The 27999-nt window shown below is 36.7% G+C and overlaps 1 protein-coding gene across 2 annotated transcripts; it reads right to left on the bottom strand.

The window, feature by feature from the left end:
• Nucleotide 1: 1 nt before the first annotated feature.
• iffo2a (intermediate filament family orphan 2a) lies at nt 2–27480 on the bottom strand. 2 transcript variants are annotated; one of them, XM_055188463.2, is made up of 9 exons: nt 26678–27480; nt 8246–8306; nt 8016–8114; nt 7246–7422; nt 4388–4527; nt 3062–3281; nt 2838–2927; nt 2612–2748; nt 2–2516 (listed from the first exon to the last, which is right to left on the bottom strand). In XM_055188463.2, exons 1-9 carry the CDS (start codon nt 27184–27186, stop codon nt 2381–2383), a joined length of 1569 nt encoding a protein of 522 aa, XP_055044438.2. In that variant the 5' UTR covers nt 27187–27480; the 3' UTR covers nt 2–2380. The 2 variants fall into 2 exon arrangements, with proteins under 2 accessions (XP_055044438.2, XP_055044439.2); XM_055188464.2 differs by having other exon boundaries at nt 3062–3251; nt 26678–27476.
• Between the last annotated feature and the right edge of the window lie 519 nt (nt 27481–27999).

Raw genomic sequence — 27999 nt, 5'->3', positions numbered from 1 at the left:
AAAAAAACAGCATAAAATAATACTACAATTTCAGATTTTCTAAACAACAAACTTTTCCAGACAATTCTCACACATGCCGTTTCATTAACAGATTTGATTAGAACAGCCCATATTTAATGCAAAAATTATTTAATCAACTCCAAAACTAAATATACAACATATAGCACCTTAATTATAATAAAGAAGATAATATAAAGATCAGAATAATTCACTTTTAAATTATATAAAAAAGAAACTGCAAACCTCCAGATAACCCAGATACTTTAAACATAATTAATCATATATGAATGAATAAAAATGATTAAATGAATAGAGTCTTCTGTTAACATGAACACCTCATCATACATAAAAAATTAAACAAATACACACAATTTACAATGTCCTGGCCCTCTGGTAAGTAATAAAGCCAAGAACATATAGAGAGGTAGGGAAGAAAGGGAGGGGTCATTCTCAGGTGCCATAATACTCAGGTGCTAAACTTAAAAAATGTAAAATTTAAAAACTTCGTTTCTAAATTGCATTTAATTTTCTGTGAAATCCAGTTATGCTGTCATCTTTTCCTCATTGAAATTGCTTTGATTTTTCTGGCATTGTTTTTAAAGAGATCAAGAAATAAAGAGAATAGCGATACATTTTGTGTAATGTAAATAATGTGATTGTTTTGAATTTTTCTGTACATTCAACCCCAACATTTTGAATGTATCCAAACATTAAACATTTAAAAAGAAAAAAGCGATACGTCTTAGTTTTTGTCTTTCGATTGTAATAAGATATTTTTGATAATTATAACAAATATTTAAGGCACAAGGAACCTGAGTGATACCACCAGAATGCTTTACAGTATTTATTGTTTCAAATATATCACACATACACTTACTTGGAAAATGACATGGTTATAACCATTTAAAACCCTTCTGGTGGAGTCACTGGTTAAGGTTATTTGGTTATTTTTTTACATTTTCAAAACATTTTTCTACGTTTCTTGAGAATGCCCCATATACAGAAATGCAAGTAATTACAAATAGCTTTTTTTATGCAAATTTGACCAAACCATCCAATACATTTGTATGGCTCCAAATCTTGAGATCTTCCAAAACACACTTAACATTTCAGACACAAAATGCATGTCTATCTGTTAAACAGCTATGATTTAGGGTTCATATATGACTTAATGGTTGTATTCAGATGTTGTATAGAAAACATATAATAAGGCAACTGAGACACTGTATACAGCATATCGGTAGGCACATGGGTTTGACTGCTATTTTGACATCTTCTTTCCAAACACTTGCCTAATACTAACAAATATGCAGAAAAACTGCAGTTGGGGACAAAAAAGCAAAAAAGGTAAGGTTAATCCAGGCTAAAGTATTGCATAAATCACAGTGCATAGAGGTTTAGTTGAGCAACAGTGGTACAAACCCCATCGAAACAGATTTAGGGGTGGTTTCCTGGACAGGGTTTATCCTAGTACCAGACTAAAATGCATGTTTGAAATGCATGAACATCTTGCACTGACATATCTTAACAAATAGCAGTGCCTTTTTTTGTCTCATCACACCAGTAATATTTTGTTGTATGTTTGTAAAGCTACTTAAATGTCCTAATCCTGGATTAATCTAAACCCTATCCAGGAAACTGCCATGTTTAACAATCAATTCCTGACAAAAAATTTGTTTTAATATTTTGTTTGACTCCAAAATAAAATTGGTTATAAATAGCACTTCATGTTGACTTTAAACTGAGAATGGGTATAAAATACACTAAACAAATTTGCAAATGGTGGTCACACCAAATACTGACCCCCAATACAGTAAAACTGCACATTTTAGAGTGGCCTTTTATTGTGGCCAGCCTAAGGCATACCTGTGCAATAATAATGCTGTCTAATAAGCATCTTGATATGCCACACCTGTGAGGTGGATAGAGTTAGACAGATTTGTGAACAATATTTGAGAGACATAGTCCTTTTGTTTACATTAAAAAACTCATAAAAATTGGGCGCAAAAACAAGTGTTGCATTTATAATTGTATAATTCAGTGTATATTATGTCATCTATTTAATGACAACCTGCCTTTAAGATTCATGATAACCGAAATTTTGCATTTAACACAACTGTATAATATGTGCATGTTTTCTATCACAGTGTAAAGAGTGTGACCTCACATTTAAGAGTATTGTGAATGCAGTTAAAGCTATATAGGAAGACTGTGAAGCCATGCCTTGGCAGTGCTGATGAAGGCTGCTCCCGCTCTACACGGCATATAAAGCACCGATACTTGCTCTTTGGAAATCTAAAATTCCACACTCATCCATACTGTGTAAAAAACTGTGACCAGAGTCCCTAAAAATGGGCTGGTTCACACAAAGGACCGATCATCATCTAACTTCTCCGTTCATCTCCACCGGGCCTTCTTTCTCTCCGTCTTTAACTTTATCCTGCTCCAGTTCATCCTGAATATCATCCGTGTTTCCTGAATCACTACTGGCCACAGAGCTGAGTGAGGGAGAATGTCTGCAGGATTAAACATAAGACACACTTGAGCAAAACATTTAATACATGTATAAAAGGCATGTATGTTAAACTATAATGGCACAAGAATGACCAACCTGCCGGTGGTGGCCGTCCCCTGGATGAGCCTCCTGCAGGTCTCCATCTGCACATCCAGCCCTCTCTTCATACTGCACATCTCCATGTACTCATGCAGGTGCCTGTTCATGTCATTCTTGGCCGTGGCCAGTTCCAGCTGTGGGGGGGAAGGTGATGGATTACTACGAATGAACCAAAATAAATCCATAATATAGGCTACAATGTCATCCACAAACATTCTCTTACTTCAATCTGTCCGATGGTGTCCTGATACTCCTGCTCTCTGGTCTTAAAGAGGGACTCTGTTTCATTTATAAGACTTCCTAGACTTTTGTCCTATTAGGGTAAACATATACAGTATTCAAAGTAAGGTTCATTTATGATAGAAATGTAAACAAAGAACTGGAACACAGCCATTGTTATTCGCCCTTAAAAATGTAACATATAGACTCTCACTGATGGATGCTCACCTGCTCATGGGATTCTCCTTGGGAGTCAGAGACGGAGGTCACCGTGGTAACCGAGCCAGTGGCAGCTGTGGTGTTAGGGGTTAAGTTCAGACTGTGGTAGTTGCTAAAATCATCCCAAAGCAAAAGAGTGTCTTCTGTCTCCTCCCATGCCAGACTGTCACAGTCATCGTCCAACTCGAAAGTTTCCCGCCTGCCAACAAACCAATTAGCTGAGCAACCTCTGTATGTGTGGACAGCAGACACAGACAGGGAGGAAATAAGACAGGAGATACAGGAAAAAGAAAGGAATAGGAAAATCAAACAGATCAAATGACATATTGTAAAAGGTTTAAAAGAAAAGACTGGGAAACACATATACAGGAGTAAACATAGGAAAGGCATGGTAACATTAAGATTGAGATTACAGTATTAATGGGGACATATCATGAAAATCTATAATTGGGTTTCCAGTGCTTCTATCAACCTAAAAAAAAGGTAAAAAAGATCAACCCAGTAACTTATTTTTTCACATGATTGCAGAGAATGGTTTGCCAAAACTAAGTCATTGAAATTTGGCTCCCTTTGTGATGTCAGAAGAGGATAATACCGCCCCTTAATCTGCACTATCCAACCACGGCACTGCCATTTAGTGCAGATATCAGCTCATTTGCATTTAAAAGGACACACCCAAAACGGCACATTTTGGCTCACACCTATAAAATGGCATTTTTAACATGCTATAATAAATTATTTATATGGTATTTTGAGCTAAAACTTCACATAGGTACTCTGGGGACACCAAAGATTTATTTGACATCTTAAAAAAGTCTTGTAAAATGTCCCCTTTAAAGAGGAAATGCAGTCAAATGAATAAGATTTCACAATAGTAGTACAATAATGCCTTTCTAACAAATAGAAAGATACACAGCAGCACATAAAACAAGCATTTTCGTCACATAAACACTAGGTGGCAGTAAATGATCATATAAGCCAAACTCAAAGCTCCCTCAACAGATCTGTTTCTGCTTCTGTCTCTTTAAAACCTTTATATGTTAATGACCTCTGAAATGATTGGCTAACCCCTACATCAAGGTCAATAGCACAGTTGATGCTTTTATTCATCAGGCCAGGCCAAGTTGCTCAACATGCGTTTAAATATTTCTTGTAGCTTTGTTTTTGTAAATGGTCAGGGTGAACTGGGGAGGGTTTGTCTACATACTTTATTTCAAAACAACATTCTGTTTTCCATGATATGTTCTCTTTAAAACAAGAAATTAAGACACTAATACAAAACTAAATTCACACAAAAGCACATCAGAATAGCAATATGCAGAAGAAGAGACATACAGCTGGTTAAGCATGCGCTTCATCTCATCAGTGATGTTGAGGGATCCAGACATCTCCTCCTCAATAGGACCAGAATTAGCGTCTGTCTCCCCTCGCTCCTCTGACACGGCCTTGCACTCCTTTTTCCTACATACCATACCCTGGTAACACACGCAATTATTAACTCCACGTACTCTGTCAATTATAAAGACTTTAAAAAAAGTTAAAAATAAACATTACTGAATGATAAATTGTTAAATTAATTATCTAAAATTAATAAGCCAATATCATCGCTGTCCTTCCTTTTATGTACAAATTTGCTCTTTTTCAATTAACAGAAAAAACACTACTTTTAAAATCCCTCATTTGTTGATAATTTTATCACTTAAAGCAGTGTTCTTCACATTCAACCCTGGAGAGCCGGTGCCCTAGTTTAGCTCCAAGCTTAATCAAACACACCTGAGCAAGCTAATCAATGTCTTCACTATCACTAGAAAATCACAGGTAGGTGTGTTTGATTAAGGTTGGAGCTAAACTTTGCAGGGCACCGGCTCTCCAGGGTTGGATGTGAAGAACACTGACTTAAAGGGACACTCCACTTTTTTAATAGGCTCATTTTCCAGCTCTCCTGGATTTAAACATTTGATTTTTACCATTTTGGAATCCATTCAGCTGATCTCCGGGTCTGGCGGTACCACGTTTAGCATAGCTTAGCATAATCCATTGAATCTGATTAGACCATTAGCATTGCACTCAAACATAACGAAAGAGTTCCGATATTTTTCCTATTTAAAACTTGACTCTTCTGTACATCGTGTACTAAGACTGACGGAAAATTTAAAGTTGTGATTTTTCTAGGCCGTTATGGCTAGGACTATACTCTCATTATGGCGTAATAATCAAGGAATTATGGCTGCAGCAGGCGCCTTCATTTTTCGCACCACCCTGGACCATAGACATATATGTAAATAGATGCTACATTCGGCAGTTTCACTCACAACTGCTAAGTGCGGTTTCACACAATGCATACATTAACCGCGTGTTTGCAGCGTTCATTTTGTAAGGTTACATCATTCACCCTGCATGTGTAAGCAGCACAGATGCAGAGCAATCATTACATAATATCTATGACTCGAATTACTGATCGACACATTCAATTGTGATTAGGTTTTTGGTGTGTGTGTGACGTAGGAAACCAAGGCGATTTCAAACCTCTGGAAAACTCATATTTTATGGCGAAAATACTTAGCAGTGGTTTTAAATGATGAATTTGCACATGGTTTGTCCTAAAGCTTATTAAAAACACCACATAGACATAAACAATAATAAAAATTGATTTTCACCACAGAGGGATTCAGATTTTTTGGAGAAATCTAATTTTTTGCACTGTTGTTCACAATCTCATTTAAATGCGACTGCCATCAGTCTTATTTGTGAACCGATACGGCCCTGAAGTGACCCGCATGCGCAAAAGACAATGTGATGTCAGACGTAATGCCCTGTGTTTGTAAAAGTAAACATGGATGCTGCTCGTAAAAGTCGAATGAAATTCAACAATGCCATCTCATTGCAATACATCAGATATGTATCCAATTTAGGACCACATTTGAAAGTGACCTGGGTCTGATTTTAAAAAAGAAAAATCGGATTTGTGCTGTTTAGACAATCAAAGAAAATCAAACATGGGTCCCATTGGGGCAAAAAAAAAATGTATTTGGGCCACTCTCGCCTGCAGTGTAAAACAAGGGTGTCACGATTACGATTTTAATTTTAAATTAAACATGACTTATTGGGGTATAGTCTCACAATCTCGTCTGACGGTAATAAAAGCGCATTTTAAGGTGCAAAGTAATGACAGATTTTCATCTGACAGGAAGTTTGGTTTTATCAGGTATGTTCGTGTACCATATTTCTCCACTGGCAGCACGACTAACATGGCAGGGCATCTCCGGGTTCAAGGTCAGATATTATATTTCATAAAAGTCTAGTCTAAAAATGACATAGCAACAGGTTCTTTTAAAAAAATGAGAATGGAATCAAATCATGGCCTTAGAATTAAAAATGTAATCGAATTGAGGATTTGGTAGCCTAGAAATCTAGACGCACCCTAGCGGCCGCAAAATATATTTGCTGCCAGGGTTTAGTCTAGGCACTCACAATACACTTAACAGCTCCAAAAACCAAAATTTGGTCAGGCCAATCACATCGTGTGTAGCGTCTGTGGGGCGGGCTTAACATGATGACGACAGAGCTGCCTGCGACGGTTCCTACTTGAAAACAAAGAATGGCGGCTGCTGCTGCTGGCGAACAGCTTTCTTTTGAAGCGGCTTTGGCCGCGACTCTGGAGGACTTAGACTTATGTTTTTCTTTGAGTGAAGAGCAAATAACCCTACTGAAGTCCTTTTTAAGCAAGAAAGATGTGTTTGGAGTTTTGCCGACTGGTTACGGTAAAAGTTTGATATACCAATTAGCTCCACTGGTGGGGAAACGCAGGGGACTCATACGTCACCTTCTTCGTTGCTCTGATTGGTCATAGCGCTATCCTATTGCGTGCAGAGGCATTTTGAGGGACAACCTTATATCCCGCCCCTTGCATTGAGCCGTTTGTGCGAAGAGTTGCCAGACCTTACATCTTGATGTAGGTCTGGCTAACCAGGCTAAGGATTTGGAGAATCGTGACACCCCTTGTGTGAATGTAGCGAAAGTTGACAAGCACTTTTTAATACTAAACTTTATTAATTGGTTAAATATTTGCAAAACCCACTGACAAACATAAAGGGTGACCAATAATAATGATCTATAACAAAAAATAATAAAATATAGAAATACGATATTTCCGAAGGACAGCGACAATATATAATGAGTGTAAGTTTTCATACCCCTTTCTGCTCTGGAGGAGCTCTGGATGGACCGCTGTGTAATATTTTGGACACGTCTTCAGAGTTTCTCTGTTGTGCTACGTCACAGAGCTTGGCTGTGATGTCAATGCGTCTACAGATGTCCATATCAACCTTCATGGCTTTCTCCTGGATTTTAGTGTCCAAGTCAGACACTGCCTGTAAAACAGTGAAAACATGATTGGATGTCATTCTGTAGACTGCCCAACTGTTGCAAAAGGCTCTTAAACATAATATAATATTACATGAGAACGGTTGATAAAAACACAGCTTGTTTACAGGTTAGCAATCCTGGAAAACCCTCAAAGGCAGATAAAATACTACCAGCTCGGTTGGCTAGAACAGAAGGTCCAGCTTTCTTTTGAGCATCACTTCAGTAGCGAGCATTCACACAGGAACATATCCAGGGAGGCGGCACTGAACTGTGCTTTATTACTGGGGCTGAGCAGAATCCACTCAATGCTTCAGAACAATATGCATCTGTTTCATGCCAGAAGCTTGGCTGGTCCACTTCTTTCTTGTCTACAGAGATCTACGAGCATCTATTCATCCCAATGCCAGAGAAATTTACCTACAGCTTCATTTCCCTGAGAGAGCCAATCTTGTGATCTTTATTAGTGGATGTTTGGAAGATACTGCTGGCTCACATGTGCAGTCAAACAATAGTTTTATATCATCATTCCACCTTCAACTGTGTTTTGAAATAGGTTCTTGTGTAAATAGATATTGGCACGCCTTACACTTGAACTTACATCGTGAGGCATGAGGCTTTTGAAGACCACCAGCTCTGATTTAAGACGATCCATCTTGTCATTCAGTTCTTCTTGAACAGCTTCAGATGACTGAACGGTCTGTGTGGAGAACAATCGCAAAGCTTTGCTATGGTAGAGGAATTTCATACACACGGCTTTCATTGTTTAACAGCTAGACGCGCATCGGTGCAGCTGTATGGATCTCAAACACCAAAGACTTGGGTTCTAACCTCTTGTAAGGTCTCCACCAAGGACTCCATTTGCTGACGTTTGGATACCTCCTCCTCCCATCTGGAACACAATAATAATCCACATGAGAATGGGCTGCACATGGAAAGAATGTTCATAGTATCATACGTTGACATGATTTACTCCAGATCTGTTTTAAAACAGCCAAAAAAAAAAAATGCACTGAATCTGAAAGTATTAATTCATATATAATGAAATTGGTCCAGAATTAATATATATTTCACAAAAAAATCTAATTTTAAACGAATGAGTTACAAAAAAATCACGCCTCTCACAGTTGTCAGCTATATAGACAAAAAAAAAACTTTTTATACCAGGCTGTAAATTTTTTTATTTTTTGGTGTAAAGCCAATTCGGACATGCATTTTAAAATAAAGACAAAAAAACTATTTAGTCCATTTTATGACAAGTAATGACAAAATGACAATGATTATGATATCTTTCCATAAGGTCTTAGTTAAATAGAACGAATAAATATTTTGTTCCCCATACTTCCATTTAAAAAATTCAGATGAATGGTTTTGGAATTAAAAAGTTTTGTAACCCCCGTTTTAATGGACTCAAAAGACCCTTCAGTAATAAAAACAATTTGGCATCCACTCACTGGCAATGACCATTAAGGTACTCTGAGACTTAAAATGTTGCCTAAAGCCAATATAAGAAGCTCAATTAAAATCACTATAGTGACAGTAACACATAGCAGAAAACGCAAATAAACCAGTAGCATTAAAAACAGCGTGCCAGCTTCTTTACACTTGTTTAGAAACCATTTAAGCGTTTTTTAAAAGTTGCCAACCAGATTATCACAAAAGTTTAATGCCTTCCAGAAAATGTTCTTCTTTAAATATATAAACATCCATATATCAAATGAAATAAAAGACCCTCTGCTTTCAAACAAACAAAACAGTTTAATCCTACATCCATTAGTTCTCTTTTTATCACATCTCAAATATGGGTAGGTTTCTTCAAAAATACAAAATTTTGAGCAAAAAGCTGATATAATTCCATTTTTGTGGAGGACTTTTGATAGAGATCAGGGCTCGGTTCCCCAAAACGTTCTTATCGCTAAGTAGTTCTTAACCTATTCCTTAACCTCTCTCTTAACTCTATGGCACGATTCCCAAAACGTTCGTACGATAAGTATATCTTCTGTAAGTCACACTTTCGTAAGGTGCAGCAGTCTTTAGACATCAGCGCAGCACAGTACAAGTCAAACTATGGTATGTTGACAATGATTTTATGTTATGGACATTTTAAGACTTATAATAAAATATGTTTGCATTGGATACAGGACTATTTATGCAGTTGACTTCATTTGGTATCAGAACTAATGAGTCAAAGACGGCGCTGGTGTTGTGTTTGTTCCCCATCGAAGTCTGTTCCCTCTATGTTTCTTTTAGCGTTTATATCACGTTACATTTATAATTTATTTAGAAAGATTAAAGCAATAATATCATGTATTCTATAATACAATTTATTAAATATTTCACACATTTGACAGTTTTATATTAGGGTATGTATTTTAACATATTACATTATACTGTTTGTTTTTAAAAAGTTATGTTACATAATAAATATATATTATACATATAATATGATTTACTGTTAAAATAATTGACTTACCATTAAGGACAATAAAGATACATTACATAAATGAACACACATACATTTCAGTAGCCATTAAAACTTTCAATGTATATAAAGAATAAACGTATGTGATAAAAACACTATAAAAACACTACAGTAAAGGGAAATTAGGGGGAACAGACTTTGACACCACACCGGCCACGTAACCGTTTAGTCTATGCCCATTTTTTTATTCGGCAACACTTAAACCCTTTTGACATTTTGCCTGACGTGGCTATATTAGAAAAAATTCGCCTCCTAAAATAACTCATTATGGAGCTGCTGGATCTTCTCAGACCATTCTGTATCTAACTCTCTCTCTCTCTCTGTTCATTGTAGATAGGTTGCTTTTTATTGAAAACATTAACAAATGGCAAACAGAAAACTGCAGCTGCTTGCCAATCAATTCTGATTGTAAAGTACCTTACCATTAGTATAAAAGTGTATTATATAATTTTTTTAAGTCGTTAAACCCATGTCAAGAAGCGGCACAAGTGGCACAACGGGATAAAGAGGGTGGATGATTTGCAAGGGATACCCGGTTCGTCTACCCGTATTACTGACAATTTGATAATTTAATTAATAGTCTATTTACGGATAACTTAAACTATGTTAAAATAAATGCTACTGGAATAGTCTGAGTAATGTTCCATTTGTATAGAGCATGTTGTCTTTCTTAACGCCGTAATGCACCTTCGCGTGAAGTGGAAAATCGATCCCTGAGCGATCGATCGCAAATAATTCAGCACCTTCACTTGGGACAGCGCCATTGTTACGTCGAACGTAGAGGCAGCGTGTTAAGAAGCTTCCTAAGAGACACTTCGGGGAACACACTTAGAAAACACAAACAACTTTGGTAAGATATATCTTTTTGAGTGAACGTTATCGGGGAACCGGGCCCAGATTCAGAGCAATAATCAAAACATTGCCCTAGGGCGATACTTCTGGGTTTATTAAGTTGGGGTACTTGCTTTGTTTCTTTGAGATTCATAGTTTAAAATGTAAAGCAGCATGCTGTGTTACACATTTCTCTTTGACTTCAGTCCAAACTTCCAAATCTGGATAAGTTAGCACATGAAATAACCTAGCTACTGTATTGCAAAACAAGTTAACATGATTTGGACTTCTGTCTCTGACAAATGATTCATAACTGATTCAGTGGTCAGTCATTCAGTTCGATTCCTCACTCCTGGGATTAAAAGATAACCGATTCACTTGTGTAAACTTCAGACCTTTGTTTCTCCCAGGCTCAAGTGGTTATAGACTCCATATGTCCTGCACTATGTTCAGGTATCAAGACACCTGTCAAAAGCTGTGAATTCAAGCGCTGACTCAACAAGACAAGAAGCAGGCATGATCATCTGCTCAGAACAAAGGGAGGCTCTTGCTATGTTAAGAATGACCAGTTGGCCAGGAATGAAAAGCATGTGGAAAGATCTTTCAGGGAAAACAAGAGGTTTACAAAAAGTTCTCAGAGCTTAAGAGTAAAACACATTCAACAAATAATACTACGACAATTACTACAAGATCTGGAATGTTTCTCTGGAAGTTTGATATCAGTCAAGTATTTCTCTATAAGTGTAAATACACATAAGCGTGGACAGAATTTTTATGAATCTATCTGACAGCACAGAGACTGTATGAATGTAGATAGATCTGAATGTCAGTGAGATCTAGTGGAGCTGACTTGACATCATCTGAAGGTCATGAGAATCAAACTCCTCTCATTTCCTCTGCTATAGCAGAGACTCCCCAAACACTGCAAGAGAGCTTTCATTTCACTCAAAAGCCGCTAGACAGACAATCATAAATTAAGCTCTTAATTCCTAACCTATCATCTTTCCTTATGTAAAAAAAAACTTCATGCTAAATTTGTTTAAAAGTCATACATGAGCCAAGAGTGAGATTCATAGCATAAAATTACCTCAGGTATCCAGCGTGGATGCAGTTGCTGTGAAATTGACTAATATATATATATATATATATATATATATATATATATATATATATATACATATATATATTAGTGATAGACCGATATATCGGCCGGCCGATATATCGGGCCGATATTTGCGAGTTTTATGTGTATCGGCATCGGCCGATACATGGCTGCCGTGTTTGCCGATTTTTCCGGCATAATTTACAGACAGAGTGCTGGAACCCGCAAGCGATTGCAGGTCATGTGACTAAAAACAACCAACCTTTTCACGACAACATTGAAAGCTCGGCTTAACAGCTGATCATAGCTGAACAAAGTGGGTTTTTTTCATCTCTATGGCGCGGTTTCCTGGACAGGGATAAGACTAGTCCTAGACTACAATAAATGTAAGAACTGTGCAAACTAATAACATCTCTTTTTAACAACATGCCATTTTTTACATAATTTTTATGATGTAAATTAAGTGAGCAAAACCAGTATCGGCTCCAAATATCGGCTCAAGAAAATCGGCAGCCTGTATCGGTCATCGGCTAATGCTGATGAAACAAAAATCGGTATCGGCATCTGCACTGAAAAATACATATCGGTCGATCCCTAATATATATATATATATATATATATATATATATATATATATATATATATATATATATATATATATAGCATAGTTTGGTTTCAAAACGTAATAAATGCCTTTTTTTAAATGAGTTACTGCCAAAATCAGTATTGTATCTGTTCAGTATTAAAATAAGTAAATTCTTAATTTTACGCAAAATACAATTTCCGCTTTGTTATTCTGTCATCTCTTCTCTCTTTCCCAAACTGCGACATACAGCAGTCTGCAGAATGCAATAAATCCGCTCAACAAATCACAGCACACCATTCCACGCATTGTAAACAACAATGGCCAATTTGATGGCATTGATAAACCCGTGGTGGTTTTCTGTGACAGGGAAGAAACGTAAGCCATCAAAATCAAATAATATACGAAAAATGCCGGCTGTTGCTTGTTCTCCCGATAGCATCAAGCTTCTGTCATGTTAACACATTGACCCCAGAGGATCTTATGAAAAACTTTCCATTATTTTACTCAAAGTCAATGAAAATCGAGCAGCACCAAAACATTTTACAGCTGATCGCTGTCAAAAACATTCAGCGACAACGTCACAGGGATGACAGCAGCAATGACAATGTTCTTAAAATGACAAAGTACACTGTAAAAAATAATTCAGTGGCTTTGTAAATATCACAAAAATAAATTATTAAAATAACTTAATAAAATCTCTTTATGTCACTAAGTTGATTTTTTGAGTTAGACAAACCAAAATTAATGACTAAAAAATAAACATATATTTGTGTGTAAAATGTACAGATATTATTTAGTTGTATACATCAAATAAAATAAGTATTTAACTAACAGATTATTTCTTATAGATATTCTTAATATTTGTTGTAAATTTGAATCAATATATTTGAGAATGTCACACTTATATATTTCAGCTTTCAAAACTATTATAATTGCTCATTTCAAGTTAACATAGGTATTTAACATCAACAAAAAAAAATAGTAAATTTCATGCATAACTTTAACTATGATTTACTGAATATTTTTGGTGAAACATTATTACATTGTATTATTTGAGTAAATGTAGGCAAAAAAATTCATTAAATCAGATGTAAATTTAAAAATCACAAAGCCAACGGTTTTTTAATCAGCAGCAGAAGAAACAGCGCCTCTTGCAGGAAGAAAAACAACCTCAAAACTCCTCAAAAATCCTGGTAAGTGTTGAGTTTATTAATATTTACACTTGTTTTTAATGAAATATTTGATGTGTCCTTGCGTAAACAACTTGTTGGTGTATTTATCTGAATACTTTCGGAGCCATACCGTAAACTGGGTACAATAACAGCTTTCTGTGCACATACTGGTAGATTAATCATTAATATTTTTATTTTACGTATTTATTCAGGTCACCAAAGTATTAATACAGCTGTGCCACTTGAAATGTGTGTAAAATAATAATTTCTGATCGTTTTATTACTGCATAAAGTGGTTGTGTAGACAAACACGTGTAAATCTGTACTGGCTGATAGTCAGGCGATCCGAAATCCGGTCCTCAGTTTCGCTCCACCCGGATTTGTTAGACCTTTCACGTGGAAGCGGAACACAACAGAGCTTAACAGAGCTCACACGCTTATATACATTTATATTAATTATCTCTCGACTCCATATGCCTATGCTTTATTTTCCTTTTTTGTGTGAAGGGTCTCGCACACCGGTGGAGATGCGTTGCGTCTCGTGTAGGACAACTCGCAGTTTCTGATACCACACCGGACGTTCGCATTAAATAGCGCGAGTTTAGTCAGACAAAGTTTACTTCCAGATATAAAATATGCATTCGTAGCCTTTGTTAATCGTTACAGATTTGAGACAAATATGTTATTGTAATGTTAAACTAAGTGGCACTCTGTGGCAGCGTCCAGAGTCACAGCGGACAGCCGTTTAAATAAAGTTATCTTTGTTGCAGGTACAAGTGCTGGTGGTCCACCTGTCTGGGTTCAAGAGGTGTGGATTCTGCATGCTGTGAATTTGAGAGACCTCTCAGAGTTTATTTAGCTGATTGTTTTTGCCATTTTCAATAAAACAACGTATACAAATTGCTTTGTTTATCATTGATAATTGATGGTTCAGTATGAAATAAATGTATAACAATAAGTAAATAAAAATAATTTATTTTAGTTAAATAATATTCACAAAATTTTCAGCTACATCTAAGTTACATTTTTAATGATATCAACTTAATTTTTTAGTAGACTTCACTATGATTTTTTATTGATTTGCTTTTATATTTTTGATTCCATCTACTCAATTTAATTTGTGATAGGAAATTAATGTAATTACTGAAATCTAATCGATTTCATAGCTTTCAAATTTACTAAATTTTTTTAAGTGTAAAAATGCTTCACCAAAAATATTGAGTAGATAATAGTAATAGTTTTTACAGTGTAAGTGTTTTGATTCATGTTTAATCAGTGTATACCATTAGTCAACTACCTGAATATAACATGGCAAAGATGAATGCACATTTATATATAAATTCAATAGATTTATAACATTTTCAAAAAAACTTTTTATAATAAATCTTTGAAAATCAAATTATGGATTTGAATTTTTTATGTTTTTTTTAACCTAAAGATGCTATGTGAAAGTTTGTAACAGAAAATAGTGGTTTTCATCTTGTCACTTTCTTGGTATAGAAAACACATTTTTACCGAAATTAGTCCAAATGGATTTATTGCGTTTTGGAACCAAACTCTTCATATATGGAAGTACTTAACTGTATTATTAACCACTTTAACTGTAAATTGATAATCTTTGGATGAAACATTACACAAGCAACTGAGAAAGCAGTGAGACATCAAAGACAGTCTAGCACGTTTAAATACATGAATTATTAAAAATACCACACACAATCTCTATTAGATTTTTGTTGCTACTACAGAAATATAAGAGACACAACACAATGAGAAAAACATTGATTGTTTGTTCCCCACTATATGCCAGCACTATAGACTTTGGCTCCTGCCATTGTGTCAGTCAGAGTCACATTAAACAGACATTATTTATTTTAAGGGAGAGTTCAAATGCCGTTTGCTGCTGCTTATGTCTCAAAGAGCCGTTCATGGTGAAGAAAGAGTACTAGGACATGTGTAGGCAAAGCTGTTACAGGTCAACAGTTCTGCCCGTGACATTGTTATTGTAAACCGCATCAAACAGGAGGAACTGAAAAGAGCAAAAAGAGATGTGAAGACCTTTAAAGCATTACATTCCCAAAGAAACACAAACCAAGTCACACCCATATTCTGGATTGTCCACCACTTTCAAAATGTCGGATGTCTAGTAATATTTACTATAAAAACAGGAGATCATGGTGTTCATAAACATAAGCTAAAGATCTGAATCTGGAGGAAAATTAGCTAAGACTAAGGAGCATTTGAATGCATACCATTCTTCTCTAACAGATGTGTCACCTAGAAGTAAACCCCATAATCTTAAACACATTATCGCCTCCCAAACATGTTGGTAAAGGGCAGAAAGACTACACAGGCTATCATGCATGTTAAGTATGTAAAAAAGTTATGCGATTTTTGATATGTTTTTTTTTTAGAGCCACCTGGAAACCTTCTGTCTTATTTTGTGATCCAGTAGGCTTTCAGTCCTCTCAAGCAAAAATGCATAGAAAGTAAAGTGCTGAAGTACAGATGTCCCTTGTAATTATGGGAGTTCAGTGGTATGTTAGGTATGTAAATGATCACTCTTACTTTCCACATAATGTCTGTTCTGTTCTTAGATCGCTCAATGTGCAACTTTCTGCTCTTGTGCACATGTTGTACATGCTACTACAAAAATGTGACATCTGAAGAATATCTCAGTTTAATGACTGAAGATTCCACAAGATTTAGAAGTGTTCAAGTGTTTAGTCAAAGATGCTTAATAACCATTTTAACAGCAGTGGAATTGCTAACGCTCAAGAAATCAATAAAATGACTGATATGTGTGTGTGTGTGTGTGTGAATATGAAAAACGATATTACTACTATAAATATTGTGTAATGCCAAATAATATTCAATATAATGTATATCCTCACACCTGTGATTTGTTTTACTGTTGTTGGTATCACTTGTGTTTTGGTGGCATTTTAGACCAGAGGTGGGTCATTCTACAGAAAAGGTGGAATTCGGGTGATGGATTTCTGCTTAAATGAACTTCTTTCAAAACACTTAAAACTTCTAAAAATAGCATTAATTAACTTGTCAAATCTATGAATCCGCAAAACGGGGAGCTTAATCTGTTTAATTTTTAATACATTTTAATAAAGAATCCATGACGTTGTATCTTCAATACCTGACAAAATGAGAATATAATAATAGATAATGAATATGATAAAACTTATAAACTTAAACATTTTTCCATCTTGTTTTGTTTGTATGCTTTTATGTTGGTCAGTTAAATGAATAGTGCTTAGGAAGTACTCATTAGAGAAGACGGTAACTAGGGTGGCCATTCGTGCCAGTTCCGCCGGACACGTTCAGAACGTTTTGTTCGGGTTCGTTCTCTGGAAGTCGCGTTGGTCTACCGCATACGTCATCAAGGTTTAATATTTCGGGTTTAACTTCAGAAAAGCAACCGTTACATTTCAAGGTAAGACTGAAACTACAATGATTGTATGTCTTAAAAGAAATAAATCTTAATTTTCTAATGTATTTTAACTGAAATGTGATGACGTATGCGGACGAGCAACGCGACTTCCGGAGAACGAACACGAAAACATGTTCAGGACGTGTCCGGTGGAACTGGCACGAATGGCCACCCTAACGGTAACACCAATGACGGTAACACCAATGATGGTAACACTAATGACAATTTACAGAAAAAACAAACATTTTAACATTAGCTATGTGCAATTTCATCAGAGATGTAACAATCACATACTTATTCAGTATAATGTATTTTTATGTAAAGATCTTAACACTCCCAGCTATAAAAAAGAGTAACGATTAATGATTAGATATATCATGATATTTTAGACAAATAAAGGTGAACATCTCATAAACCTTTTGCCTTCCTCCACTGCACTTCTTCCAGTGACCTCTTCCCCCAAGAAAAACTTCAAAAAGAGCTGATGCATTGTTTCAAAATAAAGGTGCTTTGGGTAGGGTAACACCAATTACATAAATTTGGGGGACAAATATTTATTTGATATTATTCATATTAATAGTGTATTTTTACCATTTCAGTGTTGTTGTTAATTCATACAGGGTTAAAGGTACATGTAATTTGTTTTATAAAAAACATGGTTTTAAATAATAAGTACACAGTTCAACTTCCATGTATGATCAAAGGGACAGGGCAATTTTCAGGACCAGACATTTATAAAAAAAAGTTTAAAAAAGGGAAAAAAAGAAATTTAAATAAATAAAGTCTCTCATCATGTTAAGGACAGTCTATTTATTAAATATATATCATTATGGGATTATTGGGTCAAATTAAATGATTAAGGGGTCTGCAAAAGCAAGGGACAAGCATTTCCACCTTTTTTGTAAAATGACCCAGGTGCGAGTTATCATTTCCAACATAAATCTAGTTTCTTGGACTACAAAAAACATACGGATTGTGGGCAATAGTTTACTTCCTGTGATTGGTGACGTAGACAAGACCAACATTATCATAATTCCTCGTACTCACAGCCTGTAAGTTAACTCCTGTTATCATTGCATTGTGACCGAATCTTTCAAACATGGTAAGGAGCGTCACAATCCCGGCTGACGTCAGAGGTATTCAGGCCAATCACAACGTACAGACTAGCTGGCCAATCAGGGACACAGCCAGTGGCGGCTCGTGACTGCTCATCCAAGGGACGCAAATTCAAAATAAGTGTTTGGAGTGTCATGTGTGTTGCTTGTGTTTTCAAAATATGTGTGGAGTGGAGTGATCCTATGTGCATCACGTGTTTTGTCAAAATAAGTGCCTGCTGCACATGCGTCAAATTTTATCAAATTTATGATAAAAGGGACACTCACGTTTACAAAATATACGCAAGACACTCCCTTAACAGTAAACTCTGATTACGCATGAGATTAGGCGATGAAACTGGCAAACGCGAGCGTCTCTTTTATCATAAACCCTTTAGACGCGTCTGCAGCAGGCACTTATTTTGACAAGACACGTGATGCACACAGGATCTCTTGATGCGCAGAACACATATTTTGAAATTACGAACCACACACGACCGGCTTCATACATGTTGTTATGAACTTCGCATCGAGCGCCCTCGAAAAAAGAAGTCACCGGCCGCCACTGGACACAGCGCTTTTCAATTCGATGAGTTTTGTACAAAATCTGTGCGTTTCAGGAAGATAGTGAAATCTGGAGCTACAAAATATACGGTATGTGGAAATGATGTGTTCTTTAACCATTTTAACCAGCGAACAGATTGTATTATACCAAATACACAAAATAACGTTTTTTAATGCAGTTTTTAGCAATAAAATAGGTGCACTTTAAACGTTTTAAACTGTTTTAAAAGTGCATTGTGTAACTTTTTGAAGGATCTCTTGACAGAAATGCAATATAATATAAAAATTTTGGAGCTGCGGGTTGCGTTTTTTAGGCTTTATTTTCATAATGTGCATTAATCCCATAAGCAATACCTGTCAACCCAAGGACCGCTTTTTTATTTTTTAAAATAACATTTTTTAAATACGCAGATAGTATGTTAAAAGAGCAGAGTTCATATACTGTCTCAAAATGGCACTGTTGGGTACACTTAGATGTTCTTAAGATAATATTAAGAAGTTCTAAAGTAGAATTTTTTTGTATATTTAGAACGGAATAGTGTGTGAAAATAGAGCACTTTAAGTGCATTAAGAAAAATTTCATCTGGAAAGTACATTAAAAGCAATAGTAAGAGTTTATTTTACAGACTTTTGTTGTAATACCGCAGTTTTCAACTGTGATTGGACAAATGTAAAAATAGTTATCATTCCTTTTGGACGGGTTTTAAGTTGTCATGGGCTGGAAATTTTTCTTGGGCCTGGCAACCCTGCAGACACAGAAAAATGACAGAAGTCTGCTTCATTGCCAAAACTTGGTCTTGGCAACACTACGCTTTTGTCCCAACCTGACCACATGAGCCACTAAGGCTAAAAGCATCAAACACACACAGTAGTATTAAACACAGACAGCTAAACACAGAAGCTTAAGCCCTTTTCACACATAAATTCCGTAAAATACACGTAAAATGCATCCTGGATTTTTCCGGAATAGTTAGAGTTTTTGTTCGTTCACACTGCCAAGATTACACGGCATCTGATGGTCCCGGAAAGACACGTGACATGTTGAAAGTCCCGCCCTCTCTTCCACGCAGCGTCTGAAGTTTGCATATTATATATTATTTCTCTCTCCAGAAACAACTCGCGTGCATTTTTGTTTATGATAAGATAATAAAGGAGCGCGTGAATGCACAGTTCTGTGCTGGTGAATGATCTCAGCTTCAGAGTGGATATTTGACAAGCTCCCTGATTTCTGCTTTGATACAGTTTTCAGACATTTCTCATCGTGATTGTTTATATGCATTTAAAACCCGCATTTTGAGGAGCTGAACAATATATCTCGTTGGCATGACATGCGGGTATTTTCGTTTATTATAGCTCAAATGAGCACGTGACGCGATATTCTTTTATGCTTCTGAATGATCTCCGTTTCAACGCAGTAAGTAATGAGCTAACTTACCTGATATCTGCTTCAGTCTAGTATGCTGACATTTCATGTAGTGAATGTTGTAAATCCCTCATTTTAAAGAGTTGAACCAACTTCATGTTGCCATGACACGCGCGTCCTTACTACGGCACGTGCGTCATTGTTTATGCGTCTCATATATCATTTTCTGATAACTGCTTCAATCTAGTTTGCAACATTTCTCGTGGTGAATTTTTATATGCATGTTATCTCTCGTTGTAAGGAGCTGAACCATAACTTGTGTTGTGATGATGACGCGCGCGTCCTCACTCCGACACGCCCTTTACGGCATTCTTGTTCACACAGAGGGTTACCCGCGTATCTTAATAGGTCCTCTTTCCGGCAACTATCCCAGAAGATTAACGGAACGAGTTTATTTTCACACAGACGCTTGTCTGGCAATTTTACGGGTATTTTCTGGGACCAGAGGTCTGTGTGAATGGGGTTTGAGAGAAACAAGAATGTGTTTCTCCCAGCTTTCCTCATCAGATATATTTACAAGACAGACCTTAACATCACCACGGCTACTGTTGATAACTTTGCATCGCTACAAATATGATGCTTACTGACTTAATATGGCTATAAAGCAACTCGAACCAAGAAGCTTTTATTCATTTATAAACGCATTTTTAAAAGAATGCAAATTAAAAATCCTGTCATTTTGATGACCTACATATTGATGGATTTCCAGACAGTCTCCTAAGGGTTTTCAGTAGTGCACATCTGTGTCTAATCTGCACTCAGACACCAGAAGATGAGCGTGCTGCATTTCAGATCAATATTCAGACAAGCTGCTCTCAAGAATCCCCCCACACAGAGACTTAACCCCTCCTTTCAGAGTTATCTCTATAGATGTAAATCAAGAAATATACAGAATAGACATTATTCAAGGTGTAAATATTGTTGTACAGATCAAATATATGATACAATCCTAATCGTTAATCAACATTTGCGTCACTGGGGCAGATTTTGGTTGCATAAAGTCTTGGCCGACCGAGTTTACAGCTTTATCTCTGTACGTCAATTGCTGAACAATTACAAGATCCACACAATAAATATTATGCATCTATTTACCACACAATGCCAGCCTTGTTCTAAATGAATCTATGTATATGGCGGAAATACAGTCTTTTGAAAATCGATCATGTGCATAATCGTAAAATAACTTGCTGGCTCATAGTGCATTGAAAGCAGAATGGCATCTTTCAGGGAAACGGGTGAGCCCGAAAAATCTGTGAGAGTCATTAGCTCATTGATTTTCACTGCTTTGGTAAAGAGAGGATAGATAGTCAGCTATCTGATTTTATTTTCATCACCCATATACCAACATAGTCTTGACTACAACATGACACCAAAATATCCTGGGGAAAATGATTTCCACAGAACAGGAACATCTAGCAAAAGCAGAATGACGATCGTTTCAATTTTAAGGAAGTCAAGTCCAACTGCCTAACAATACACATACTCTACATTGCATGCGGTTTTTACAATTTTGTTGTGTAGACATGTTGTACTATTTTCTCATTTTACAATATTTTACAATGTTTACAAAATCATAAAACAATTTGAGCAAGAACTGAGGTTACGTCTGGGCCTGCTGATGGGCACATTCATGCAATTTTGATTGCAGCTTGATAAAAGAAAACTCATTAAATATCTTTCCGATCAAATATTTTAGGACTCATGCCTATTCATGCCTATTCAAAGCCACTGCATTAACATGCCTTTCATTTATAAATCAAAAGTTATATAAAAGGTTGCCATGCTTGGTGTTTCTGTAGCTCAGTTGGGAGCAGCACAACAAGTCATGAGATCTATTCCCAAACAACAAAAATACTGATAAATGTACACCCTTGAATGTACTGTCAGTTTGGTTATAGCTCACCTTCTGCCAAATGAATGAAATGTAAATGTCAGATTTGTAAAAAATGGTTAGACCTATAGAACGGTTCTGGTTTTCATGACCTCAGACCCCTCAGCGTAGGTGGGGACAGAAGTCATTTCCTGTCCAGTATGTCAGTGCTACTAAATTATTCCCAGTAGAGATGATCTCATTGTTGCAGGCGTAGCTCCTGTCTACCCACCACTGATACCGTATACGCAAAACATCACCTCAGATGCTGCTAGAAGCGTGCATAGAAGGACAAAATTATTCATCCGATGTATAGATGAAGCTCTTAAATTTCCAAAACAAAAATCTAATTTTAGACAAAAGCCACAAGATTTTATTAAAATGGCAATTAATCTACAAATGTTACCAGTTTGATGCAAAATTAAGAGAGACTTCTAAAAATCCCATTACTTAAGGTAGTTTCTTAAGAATCAAGCAAAAGCCAAAACTATTTATAAACCTGAATCTCCTTTAAAGCCACTGGAATTCCCACCAAGAATTAATCACCCTAACAAAGCATTCCACACAGCTTAAAAAACTGGAGGAGGGGCGATGACCACACACGCACGGGATGGGGTAGAATGACTCAATTCTCATTAATGTCCTTAAATGGTTATTTGATAAGTATAGTAATGATTGGTATGTTTTGCCTGCATTACATTTTAAAAGTACCAGACAAGTCATTTTTCACGTTAAAGTTCACCAGACATTTTAATTCATGTCATGCAATTTATTTTCATTCTTCAAAGAATAATTTTATATTAAAATCCCATCATGTTAGCCTTTTATATATGGCAGCCAAAATGGCAACGCACATACATCTATTATTAAAGTAAGTGAGTAATATATGACTTCTGATGCAAAACAAAAAGTGTGTGTGAAAACGATTACTATTTTGAGTATATTTAGCATGTAAATAAACAAAACTATTGTATGTCATGTGATACAAGAACCAATAAGATTCAATGTTATCAATGCACCGCCGTATTTAACCTAACGGCACTGATCTGTATGTTACTATGTACACACTATGTAATAATGCCTATATAGACGGTTTCAGCAGTAACAACATAAACAAGCGGCTGTCGTGGTCCGCACGTAACTTCCGGTTCTTTAAACGTAGTTTATTTATATAACAAGCAAAAAAAACAACAACACATAGATTAGGAAACCAAAACATGTTATTTTCGACGTGGCATATGTTCAAGAGATCAGTTTAGCAACTAGTCAGACCATTAAAAAAACAAATCCGGAAGTAAAGTTCAGATTCAGACGTGTATCACGTCAGCGCACGTGCATCCGATGAAACCGTCTATAAGCTCAAAATATTTATCTTTTTTCTCATAAGCGTGTATTAGTATTTATTCACTATTTAACTAGTTAGTGAAGTCCTTAAATATCCAAATGCAATACATAAACATTTTGGGCTAAAGTGAATATGGAAGGATTTTCTTCTGGCATTTAAGCTCCTTTACATGTTTTTCAGTACAATCACTTTAAAATATTTTAAAGATGCCAAAGAATGCATTGAAATAATATGTTAAATTGTTCTTTGATTTTGAAATAGAAGGTATGTGGCTTTATTAAGTGCAAAAAATATCCAAAAACATTTTTTACATATCCATTTACAACCCTAGGATTAATCCTTTGAATAAAATAGTCAATTTTTGTCCTATTTGGAAGGGTCAGGAAAAATGGTGCTTTTCCATTGCATAGTATCCCACGGTTTGGTTTGGGTCAGGTCGGGTCACCTCACCTCTCTTTGGCTTGGTTAGCTTTTTCATCGAGTTTAGTAACACTTCGGAGTGGGAGGGATTATAGGCGTGTCATTATATCATCATACAAGCGTTGTTGTACATTCCTATACATTTATTTATTTCTCAGTCTGCCGCAAATTTAAAATTGACCACCACAAATACTGTAGATGTTTGCACATCGCGTTTATCACTACCTCTGTCTCACATGACAGTTTCTGTACAAACACCTGTGGCGTCAGTCGACGCGCTTCGCTGAGCCTCATTTTAGTTGCATTTAAGCATTTAAGTGGTCATGCGCGTTGTGAATGTGCCGCCACAAACTGCAAGTCCGGAAAATAATTGGTATAGTGTTCGTGATTCTCAACCTGTTGATGTTTTTCATCGCTAAAAGGGAGTTTGGGAACTTATATAGCAGAGCACAGATGACAACATGTTTGCTCGAGAGAGCGCAAGCTAGCATGAAGGTAAAGCTAATCTTTTACATTATAGCGATGACGTTGGTAGTGACGATTCTCTGAGACCAATCAGTGATCTACAGTGTTTTCGCGTCACATTTTGGTATCAGCTACCCAACCGAGGTGGTACTAAAAAAAGTATTGAGTACTACGACTGCACCCAGTGGAAAAGCTCACAAAAGTATGTTTGTTGACCCAAACCATGGGGTACTATGCAATGGAAAAGTGCCATAATAATATTGAGCTCTGCTCTGATTGGCTTTGCTCTGAGGCTCATGCCAGTAGCTCACATTAGTAAACAGACCTTATATGTTTGAGCCTGTATCAGACAGAAATACAGATTTTGAGAAACAACTCATTTTTTAAAGATTGTTAATGGACGTTTTCGGGGTGGTAAATTTGTGTGTGTTTTTTTCTCAGTATGGACCTGCAAAATGTAACTGTAAAGTTAATAGTAGAACTTCAGCCTAAAAAGCATATAACGCTAACTCAGCAGTCACAACTATGCTTTTAGCATTTTAACAACACTGTATTTAATTAAATGTGTAATTTAATGTTGGGGCGTACATCTTGGCTGTGACATCACAGTTGGTGTTATGTTGTGATTGGCCTGTTTTCCAGCATTCTTTTGTATGCACAAGGTTTACATAAAAATTTGAAAACAAACCCGTTTAAGGCTCACAATATGTCCTTACCACGTACAGAGCTCTTATTATTCATCTATGCCTAGGTAAATACACAGGTTTAACATTCTATGGCACCTTTAAAGAACAAATATTCAGTGTGGTGCCAAGCACATGACTAAAGTATGAACGTATTGTTTTATTTTTATTTGAGTGATTAAGGGACAGATGATCCTCACGAGCCTGGTGGCACACTGTCCACCTGTCTAAAAACACATTTGATACAACAGACCACCAGCATCCACCCTAATTTAGCGGCTGCTACTGGGACACTCTATCTGAAGACTGAAAAAACCTGAGAAGTTAATTTTATACTCTGATCATATTTGAACTCATTGTGTGGTAAAGCGCATGGTCTGAAGGTTTGGCTGTGACTGTTGTTCCTGTATCCTGTACCATATCTCTCAGAAATACCACATTACTAACAACATGGTTATTGTAAGCACTGAATAAACAAAGGCAGTCCAGGCACTCAATAGTATAGCTGCTTAATAAAAGTGGGGTTTCCAGCCCACTCAAGACCTGGAAATGATTCATTGTGTGCCTCATTAGTCTGCTTGTTCTCACAGACAGTCAACAACTGTTTTCCTCCAAAAAAGCCCTGATTAATTCACTCCATGACTATGAGGCTGTTTTAGTACTGTACATAAACGCCTCTCTGCATACTTTATATGTCTGGAGCTCAATGGCAACAGGAAATGCAGATTACAGTAATTCATCTGAAATGAAAAGACTCCTACAGTGGACTGCGTTCCATTCATGTGCTGGTCAGAAACAAGGAATCTAAAAACAATTTGTGTTTATTACTTTCCCAGCAGTAAACAAATAAATAATAAACTTTATTATACACTAGATAACTCACACCAATGAACAAAATGTTAACAATTCCAGAATAGGAATGCAGATTGGGAAACTCTTTTGGCATTAACTACGTAACCCATATAAAATGGGTGGAAATGCATTGCGTGAACTGATAAAAATCAAAACTGGTCCCAATAGTATAAAACACACAATGTAAAGTTATTCTGCAGAAGCTCCAGGGCAGTTCCCTGCAACTCCTATTCAATGGAAAGGCTTTGCATGCTCTGGCTCATGGTTTCACATTCGGAAGAAAAAAGCTAATGGATTCTGACAGATAAAATGTCACCCCTGCTTTCTTGGGTTTCAAATCCAAACGGTGCACCTTGAAAGCGGACACTGGAGAACATATAGAGGTTACTGATAGAGCCCTACTGTTTAGACACTATCACACCTATGACATAAAGATCACACCTCAGGGACAGCTGCTTGAATCAAAAAGGAAACATTTGTTTACTATAAACACAAAAAGGTCATGAATTTTCTTTAACATTAATATGGTAAAACACGTCAGTCAGGGGCGGGCGCGTGAGGGCTTCCAACTTTCAAGGGGGCCTCAATATGAGACAAAACAAGGATAAAATGAACTTAAAAAAGCTTAAAAAAAGATTTTTCGTAGTGTTTTGCAATTTTTCACTTCTTTATCCAATGACAGTGTCAATTAATAATAAACCACAACGTATACCATTGTTTGTTTGTAGTAAAAAGTCTGTGGTACTTACCGCAACCTACGGTTACCATGGTAACTTTTTTTACAGTGGTTGGCATTAAAAGTGCTTTAAACACATATAAACTTGGTTCATCAATGAATACCGATATATTTCATACTTTTTGCAGGTGGTGAACACAATGTTTTAATTAATGTGTGGATATTTTGACGAAAGCTTGAATTTGGGTAAACGTACCTTCTCCTGTACTCGTCTCTTTCTCGCTTGACTTTGGCCAAAACGTTATACAAGGCCCTGAGTTCAGGTGTGATGGTGTCAATTTGAACTCCGACACCATCTGGATGAACCCAAGACACTCCGGGCCCGTGATGGGTCTCGTATCGTCCTCCGTATCTGCCGGTGTGGGAGAAATTCCAAATCCGACCGGGCAGTCTTGAATGACACAGTCTGTCCGCAAAAGGCAGCTCGAGGTTCGTCTGGACCGCTTGATCCCGGCAAAACAGGAGCCGGTACTGGGACTTCTCCTGGGCGTGCTGGAGTTGGATCTCTAATAACTTATTTCTGCGCTCGAGCTCGTGTACTTTGGAAAGGAAGCAGCGAAAGCGGAGATTTAAGGTCTTTAACACGTGAATGTTTGAGCCCAGATCGTTTCTTAACGCGCTGGTTACCATGGCGCCGGACCCTGTCGCTTCATTCGCGATTTCATTGAAGTCGGCCGTGTCCAGAAAACGGCGAGGTGAATCCATCGTTCCCGAGCGATATCTCACAGCATCAAACTGGATGCTGTAAAGCAGAATACGTCACCGCCATGCTCCGGGACGTAAGGTGCACTCCCTTATCTAATGTCACACAAATAATAGGCCATGATCGCGTTTCTATCGGCCAAATAAGACGCAGTTGACGTGACACATTCCCTGAAATCTTACACCTTTTCTTTTACAATCCGCTGCTGGCTGCGGCCAGTGATTTATCCGCTACGGGTTGGTTACTGAGTCTGACTAGAATAACTTGCGATAGAGATTCGGGTTTCATCCCAGTTTGAGTACACCCACCAGGAGGAGACCGAGACATGTTTGCTCCGCCCTTTTAATAACAGTCACTTGAAGTGAAGTGCCTTTAAAACACGCCCCTTTTTATAAAAAGCCGTACGCCCTGTTAATTTATATATCAGTTAGTTGATTTATAAATTCTTCTTATAATTTGTTTATTACTGTAAATTAAAAATATAAAGGCGTGGCCATTTCGTTGACCCTCCCTTCTGGTAAAACCACGCCCCCCCAGGGAACAATCCATCCGTCTCCAGACTTTGTATTGTGAGAGGCTGCCTCCTTGTCATTTCTGTCTTATAACAAAGAACAAAATAATGCCTAAAAGCTGCAGTGTGACGGGATGTACAGTACAGCTAACAATAAAAAAACAGAAACATGTTTTTTTTAAGCTATCGACCCCAAAAAACGAGCGTTTAAAGACACAAAAGTGTAAACAGGCAACTTTTCATAATATACGGAAGAGGATTAGGGCCACTGGTGAAAAAAAAATTTGAATTCTGACTTTAATCT

Source organism: Misgurnus anguillicaudatus, chromosome 13, assembly GCF_027580225.2.
Source record: "Misgurnus anguillicaudatus chromosome 13, ASM2758022v2, whole genome shotgun sequence".
Classification (NCBI taxonomy): Eukaryota; Metazoa; Chordata; class Actinopteri; order Cypriniformes; family Cobitidae; genus Misgurnus; species Misgurnus anguillicaudatus.
This window is presented reverse-complemented; position numbering and strand designations above follow the sequence as displayed.

Bases quoted from the DNA above. Each gene is read 5' to 3' on its own strand.
- iffo2a (XM_055188463.2), bottom strand. From the start codon at position 27,186: ATGGATTCACCTCGCCGTTTTCTGGACACGGCCGACTTCAATGAAATC. The intron at 8,307-26,677 runs GTACGTTTACCC...ATTGTGTTCCAG, and splicing joins AGAGACGAGTACAGGAGAAG to ATGGGAGGAGGAGGTATCCA. The intron at 2,928-3,061 runs GTGAGCATCCAT...TTACCCTAATAG, and splicing joins AAGGAGAATCCCATGAGCAG to GACAAAAGTCTAGGAAGTCT.